The sequence below is a fragment of the Glandiceps talaboti genome, chromosome 1 (genome assembly GCF_964340395.1).
Source record: "Glandiceps talaboti chromosome 1, keGlaTala1.1, whole genome shotgun sequence".
Classification (NCBI taxonomy): Eukaryota; Metazoa; Hemichordata; class Enteropneusta; family Spengelidae; genus Glandiceps; species Glandiceps talaboti.
Window position 1 is genome coordinate 25,149,208 of NC_135549.1, and position 7,051 is coordinate 25,156,258.

Consider the following 7,051-nt stretch of genomic DNA (forward strand, 5'->3'; position numbering starts at 1 on the left):
ACTAAATTTTGTAAAGCAATGGATGAGATTCCTCAACATTGCAATTGCTGGATGATGTTGATATATTGGTACAGGCATATTACAGTACAGATTGAATGGGCCGCTAGCTATAAGATTGAGCCATAGACCCGGTCTAGGGTCTATGATTGAGCAAACCAGTTACGGTGCGTGTGGGTACCCGTCAAGGGGGATTATCTTCCCCTTTCCTTTTTAACGTTTTATCAAGGTTTAGTGAATGAATTATCTGCAGGTGTTGGTGGTATCATGGGAGTGTAAGTTATAACTTCCATGGTGCTATCAACATTAACAATGATTTAATGCTTGCTAGTTTGTCTGTTACTGGACTTCTGCTGAAAGGAAAAAGTGGTATGGTAGTTCTCCTTTTGGAGGATGTGGTGGCCCTGAAAAGGGCCGTTTGGTTTGGGTTTTGTACTTAGAAAATCTAACCACCAAATCCGTACAGAGTACGTCCTTGGCGTTTCAGAGCGTAGACGACATCCATGGCGGTGACGGTCTTTCTCTTGGCGTGCTCGGTGTAGGTGACGGCATCACGGATGACGTTCTCCAAGAATACCTTCAGTACACCACGGGTTTCCTCGTAGATGAGACCAGAGATACGCTTGACACCACCACGACGGGCCAAACGACGGATAGCGGGCTTGGTGATACCCTGGATGTTATCACGAAGAACTTTACGATGACGCTTGGCGCCTCCCTTTCCTAGACCTTTGCCTCCTTTACCACGTCCAGACATGTTTACTGTTAAAAGTTACAATAACTGATACCGAACTGAACAAATGCGTGTCTTTATATAGCGTGAATACGAACGTGATAACAAACTGCATGTGTATGTGCTTTACGACTTTCAAAGCCTTTTGATTGATACTTAAGGTTTAGTGAATGAATTATCTGCACCTTAAGTAAGTATCAATCAAAAGGCTTTGAAAGTCGTAAAGCACATAAACAATAGTTACAATAGCCCCTGATCCGATTAAGCATTACTCGTCCTGTCAATTTCACGGTTTCCCGCCTTTTTTACTTTACAAAAGAACTAAATGCCCATTGGCAACTTCAGTCTATATTTCCGCCAATAAGCACATGTTGTGAGCTAACTATCACGCCTTTTTTATGTAGCAGGATCCCACTTTTGCACGAAGCTCTGTCTAAAAATGTTCCTGATACCTTAGACCACTATAAAGAAGTGGACTGAGCTTCAGACCACGTTAGTGGTCAGAGTCTGAGCATAGACCCTCCACCGTGGAGGGTCTATGGTCTGAGCTAATCTATCCTGGAGTCTCCCCATAATACATCCATGTACCTTACTAGTATATACACGTTGGTTATACTTCCATGATACAACCTTCTTATGGAACGACCCCATCACAAGACTGTACCAATTGCTTACTTTTGTAAGGAAAACTTTAACAATTACGAGTGGAACTAGTGTAAAATAAACGACAAAAGACGACCAAATGCCCCCCCCCCCGAGAAAACAACAACTGATATCTACAATTGTCAAAGTTATAGAGGATCAATGCATGGAAGTATAACCCACATAACCCACTCACCTGTGGGTTATACTTCCATGGTAATACTGGTCATGTATGATGAAAGGTTAGGCCTAAAAAAAAAATTATTTGGTTCCGGTTACCTGACCCCGGCCATAGCTTTTCACTGCCGATCCCAAAGTTTTTTAATGTATTCGAGAAAAAGTAAATAAAATCGCAAATATTGTTTAGTTTCAAGAGAATTGGTGGATGCGGCCGGAAACTGACATCAACATGAAAAGACAAAATAAACTGTTCTTCCAATCTCAAATGGTTGTACATCTGATAGGAAGAAATGAACAACACAGAGACATATGGAAAACAATGGAAACGAATGTTTGCTAACCGGGACAGCGCAAATTCAAACAATCATTGTCAGTCAGGATAGCGGAATAGCGTAGTAGCTCACACCACTTAGTGGTCTGAGGTAGTAGTGATAGTCGCTCAAGTCTACAGGTAGGTAAGAATATCTGAAAAAGTTGAAAATGCTATTTTTGTCATTTTGAGGCAAAACGACATGTGAAGGATCCGTCTGTAAATACTTTTAAACTGAATGTATTGTGTTATAACACAAACATTGACAAAAGTTCCTTGTTTGTGGTTATAACGATAAAACAAGTTAGGCCTAATATTAGTAATAAAAAAAATTGTTTGGTTCCGGTTACTCGACCCACTAACAAGTAACGCGCCCGACCCCACCTAGCTTTTCACGCCAATCCTCAACTTTTGTTCACACATTCGAGAAAAAAATAAAATTGTGAAGTCTCGCAAGAAATAGTGGATGCGGAAACTGACATCAACTTAAAAAGACAATATTGAACTGTTCTTCCAACACAGAGACCATATGGAAAACAATGGAAAACATAACTAGACACTCACATATGAAAAAAATATATACGTGAATAAAATAAAAAATCTATCTACCCCACTTATTCTAAATTGAGCGTAATCGGAACCACGTAATGTTTTATCTTAGGCTTTAGCAGTGTTTTTTTTTCTTTTTCGTTAATGTTCAGTGCATTATAATAATGTTTTTGTAGATTTGTCAGTGGTGTATAATTTTATGACAGTTAGCCGCATTAAAGTATATATTAAAGACCAACATATAGCTGTCTTGAAAGTTGAGGCTGATTCATCTTGTAAATCTTCTATTTCGTGACCGTATCTGTCAAGCTTTAATATTGAACTTGCATGCGCATCAGTCAACCAACTATTTTTTTTTCAGCCTTATCTTTTTGTTATTGAATTTTTAGGAAACCCCATCGTCGTAAACCACAGCGTCTTTTACGGCACCGTCTAGAAGAAATTACAGCTCTGGTGCGCGAGAATGGGGTACCCATCCTATGGCGTTGTTGCTAAACTATATAAGGACGTCTTGTACTTGAACGACTTTAACGATAGCGAAAATTCTAAAAATCAAAATGTCAGTTAGGATAGCGGAATAGTGTAGCAGCGATAGTCGTTCAAGTCTACAGGTAGATAGGCTAAAGGATGTCAAACGTTAGAGTGAAAATTCCAAGGTAGGACCATTATACAAAATTGTGTAGGCTTGGTGTTTCACTCATACAACATAACATTTAATACACACCCTCAGGTAACTTCTAATACAAAAGAAACAATTACATAGTGCCATGCACAATGGGAAAATCATCAAGTGCATGTTTTCATTAGAAGCCTGTAGTGTGAACGAATTGCAATGCTTATCAGGTATTCAATGTGAAAGGATCCCACTGTGTTATTGTTAGTCTCGACCTCAGACCACTTTAGGTCTAGAGTTGCAATATGTTTAGCTCTGTGTCAAAAACGTAATGTTCCATGAGTGAAACACCGAGCTAACATCATTTTAGCTATAAAGATATAGACTACAAATGTATATCCTACCCCCATATACATGTCACGACCTTCTACCCCATACGGTAACCTATTACAACTATACTCTATAACAATTCAAGGTTTTCCAAGTCATTGGACTATGGAAGTATAACCCATCATTGGACCTACACTTTTTGGTGTTTCTATAAGCATGGAGAGTATTATAGGGATGGAATCAAATACAAAACGAAGTGTGTAATTTGACATATGTAAGAAATTAATTGTCCTCAGTTCCTTCATTCATTGCAATATGGTCACACTTCCAAGATTTTCACACAAAAAGAGAAGCTACACTGGCTAAGCCGTCTATATAGCTACATCGTGATCTGTGATAAAACCGTCGCTCGAATGCCAGCAACGGTAATTGTGCAACAGATATTATTTGACACACTATGTCCTATTTTGAAATTATAGTTCATCATCACCCAGACAAGGAAGCATGATATCAAAAAGAAGTACGTCACTGCTGTCCATATTTTATTGGGGCAAATCGGCATTTTCCTATGTTTTCTACTCTATCCCTGTATGTTGCCTCAGCAGTGCAATAATTAGGATCAAAGGACACGACTAAAGATATACCACAAAGCTTAGTCTTGTGTTACCAACTGTTAATACTTTACCCCGTTTTTCCCAATTCAGGTTTCATATTGTCCATATTTTTAATTAATTTCTATCTCAGATCAGTGATCTAAGTTTCTGTAAACGAATATTGGCATTTATCCTAACCGATATGTGCTAAAAAAGGCAAAGAAGGCGCGAATCGAGTGGGAATAATGTTGATACCTATAAAAGAGAATACAGCTGGCCGCTTGGACAGACAATAGATAGCAAACCATCGTCAATGCATCAAGACACCCTATTGACAATACACAATTATCCTAGTAAACAAACTTTTTTTGTTTCCCTATAGTGTCGACATTGACGAAGGAATGAATACTGGAGGATATTGTTTTAAGATAGGACCATGATTTTCCCTCCGCTGTCCATTTTCTTCGACACCGAATATTCAAACACTTCTCCAGTTTTTTAGGCCTCAAACGACAAAAAAAATTGTTTGGGGGTCTGAGTTTTGACCAAGTATATTTTTGAGCTATTCAGACACCTGCGGTATGTAAAGGTCCCGAAATTGACAAAGTGCGCGTAAAAGTGCTCAACGTTCACTTTGCCGAAAGTGGCAGGTTGAACGTCAAACTGAGAGTGGAAGTCCTCAATGCTCACTTTGTATAAAATGTAGAGAATATCCAGCCAGATACGGGCATTTCTTGTGGTTATTTTAAACTTCGTCAATTTCGAAACCTTACATACATGGACACCTGTTCAGTTTTCTTTAGACCAAGTGTACTTTAATTCTTATTATATGTACATGTACATTGTCCCGACTGCAAATGAGCATGGGTCATAACACCAGGGTATGTCATAATATCACAGGTACTCTCATGGCAATTTCACCCATGTATAGTATATCTAAATACTCAAGTGTATCTATAATCCATGTGTTACAACTGGGATATTTGGTTATCTTCTTTGTACATTTTTCTAAGGTTTGTGTTTGAGTACATTATTTATGTATATTCTATCCCGTGTGAGTGGGGATCTTTGATGTAAGCGGTGTAATTGAAAATATTTTTATGTGATTGGTTAGGTTAGGTTTGGTTTGGTTGGAGGTAGTTCTCTTTTTGGAGGATGTAGTGGCCCTGAAAAGGGCCGTTTGGTTTGGGTATGCTGGGCATACGATTTACTTGGAGCTGGTGTATTTGGTGACGGCTTTGGTGCCCTCACTGACGGCGTGCTTGGCAAGCTCACCGGGCAGCAAGAGACGTACAGCAGTCTGGATTTCTCTGCTGGTGATGGTGGATCTCTTGTTGTAGTGGGCAAGACGGGAAGCTTCAGAGGCAATACGCTCGAAGATGTCATTGACGAAGCTGTTCATGATAGACATGGCCTTGGAGGAGATACCAGTGTCTGGGTGAACTTGCTTCATGACTTTGTAGATGTAGATGCCATAGCTTTCCTTTCTTTTTCTCTTTCTCTTCTTGTCGCCACCACGGGCGGCTTTGGCCTTACCGGCTTTCTTGGCTGCTTTACCACTTGTTTTGGGAGGCATATTGAACGTCTAAGTAAGTTGTTCGATATAACTTACACTCTCGAATAACCCTGTATTTATAGCTTAAGACATGCAAATGAATGATCCTAGAGGCATAGAGCGGGAAGTTTGTCAACCGTGGAAGTAAGCATAAGGTAACAATGGATAGGCTTTCCGTTATTGTTAAAGGATTTACCTTTGTTTGGAAAAGTCTCACCGTCATTGGACGGTATGCAGATTTTTAGTACTATTATTTATCTTGATTGGCCAAAGTTGACGATAATTTGAATCCTGATGAAGGCTATAAATAGGGACGGTTTGGCGGTAAAACTTCATCTGTTTGAATCACATATCAAGCAATAAACAAAAATGTCTGGACGTGGTAAAGGAGGCAAAGCAAAGGGTAAGGCAAAGAGCCGTTCCAGCCGTGCTGGTCTGCAGTTCCCAGTCGGCCGTGTGCACCGTTTCCTGCGCAAGGGCAACTATGCCCAGCGTGTTGGTGCTGGTGCCCCAGTCTACTTGGCTGCCGTTCTCGAATACTTGGCAGCTGAAATCCTTGAGTTGGCAGGAAACGCCGCCCGTGACAACAAGAAGACAAGAATCATCCCCCGTCACTTGCAGTTGGCTGTCCGTAATGACGAAGAATTGAACAAACTTCTCGGAGGTGTCACCATTGCCCAGGGTGGTGTATTGCCAAACATCCAGGCAGTACTCTTGCCCAAGAAGTCCCAAGCTAAATCCAAGTAAATCGTGTGCCAAGCATACACAAACCAAACGGCCCTTTTCAGGGCCACCACATCCTCCAAAAAGAGAACTACCATACCTCACTGCTTGTACGCCAGTGTCTATACGAGTATTCTTCTATTTATAGGTTTACATTGCAGAATAAAGTACAGTATAAACTGTGTGAAGTATCGGTTTACATTAACAATAATATATATATATATATATATATATATATATATATATATATATATATATATATATATATATATATATATATATATATACACACACACACACACACACACATTTATATATATATAAATATATATATGTGTGTGTGTGTGTGTATGTGTTCTACAACTATATGTATATGTTCCAAAATCATTCTAATAATATATTCAAGTTTATCAGAAATAAAACGGCTTTGGATTAGTTAGCATTTTCCAATAGCTATCGTTTGGGTTAAAATCCAAATACTTTTTTTAGGATAGCATGTATAATATGTTGAGACATACAAGTCTAGTTTAGGCGCGAATCGAAACCGTTGACAGTTGATCAAGCCTCGGATAAGCACATAATGGTTGTCTGAAGTCTCAGGCCACTAGCGTAATGGTCTGAGCTGAAGTCAAGCTGATCAAAGTACCTATATACCTAGAGCTGATAAATACCAGGCTGCTTTGGTGCCATTAATTTCAACAGACTGTCAATATACATCAGTACTCCTGTACATGCCGAAATTGTACGATTGATCATAGACAGTGGAGGATGGATTTGATTGTCTATGGATGATACCATTATTGTATGTATAGCCGCAGACCACTAA

The 7,051-nt window shown here is 39.4% G+C and overlaps 2 protein-coding genes and 1 pseudogene across 2 annotated transcripts; 1 reads left to right on the forward strand and 2 right to left on the reverse strand.

Moving 5' to 3' along the window:
- Positions 1–442: 442 nt before the first annotated feature.
- Positions 443–754, reverse strand: LOC144440603 (histone H4). The gene has a single exon (XM_078129992.1). It carries the CDS (start codon positions 752–754, stop codon positions 443–445), a length of 312 nt encoding a protein of 103 aa, XP_077986118.1.
- A 4,400-nt stretch (positions 755–5,154) lies between these two features.
- LOC144436794 (histone H2B, gonadal pseudogene) lies at positions 5,155–5,523 on the reverse strand (annotated as a pseudogene).
- A 348-nt stretch (positions 5,524–5,871) lies between these two features.
- Positions 5,872–6,249, forward strand: LOC144453376 (histone H2A). The gene has a single exon (XM_078144656.1). It carries the CDS (start codon positions 5,872–5,874, stop codon positions 6,247–6,249), a length of 378 nt encoding a protein of 125 aa, XP_078000782.1.
- The last annotated feature ends 802 nt before the right edge of the window (positions 6,250–7,051 follow it).

Bases quoted from the DNA above. Each gene is read 5' to 3' on its own strand.
- LOC144453376 (XM_078144656.1), top strand. From the start codon at position 5,872: ATGTCTGGACGTGGTAAAGGAGGCAAAGCAAAGGGTAAGGCAAAGAGC.
- LOC144440603 (XM_078129992.1), bottom strand. From the start codon at position 754: ATGTCTGGACGTGGTAAAGGAGGCAAAGGTCTAGGAAAGGGAGGCGCC.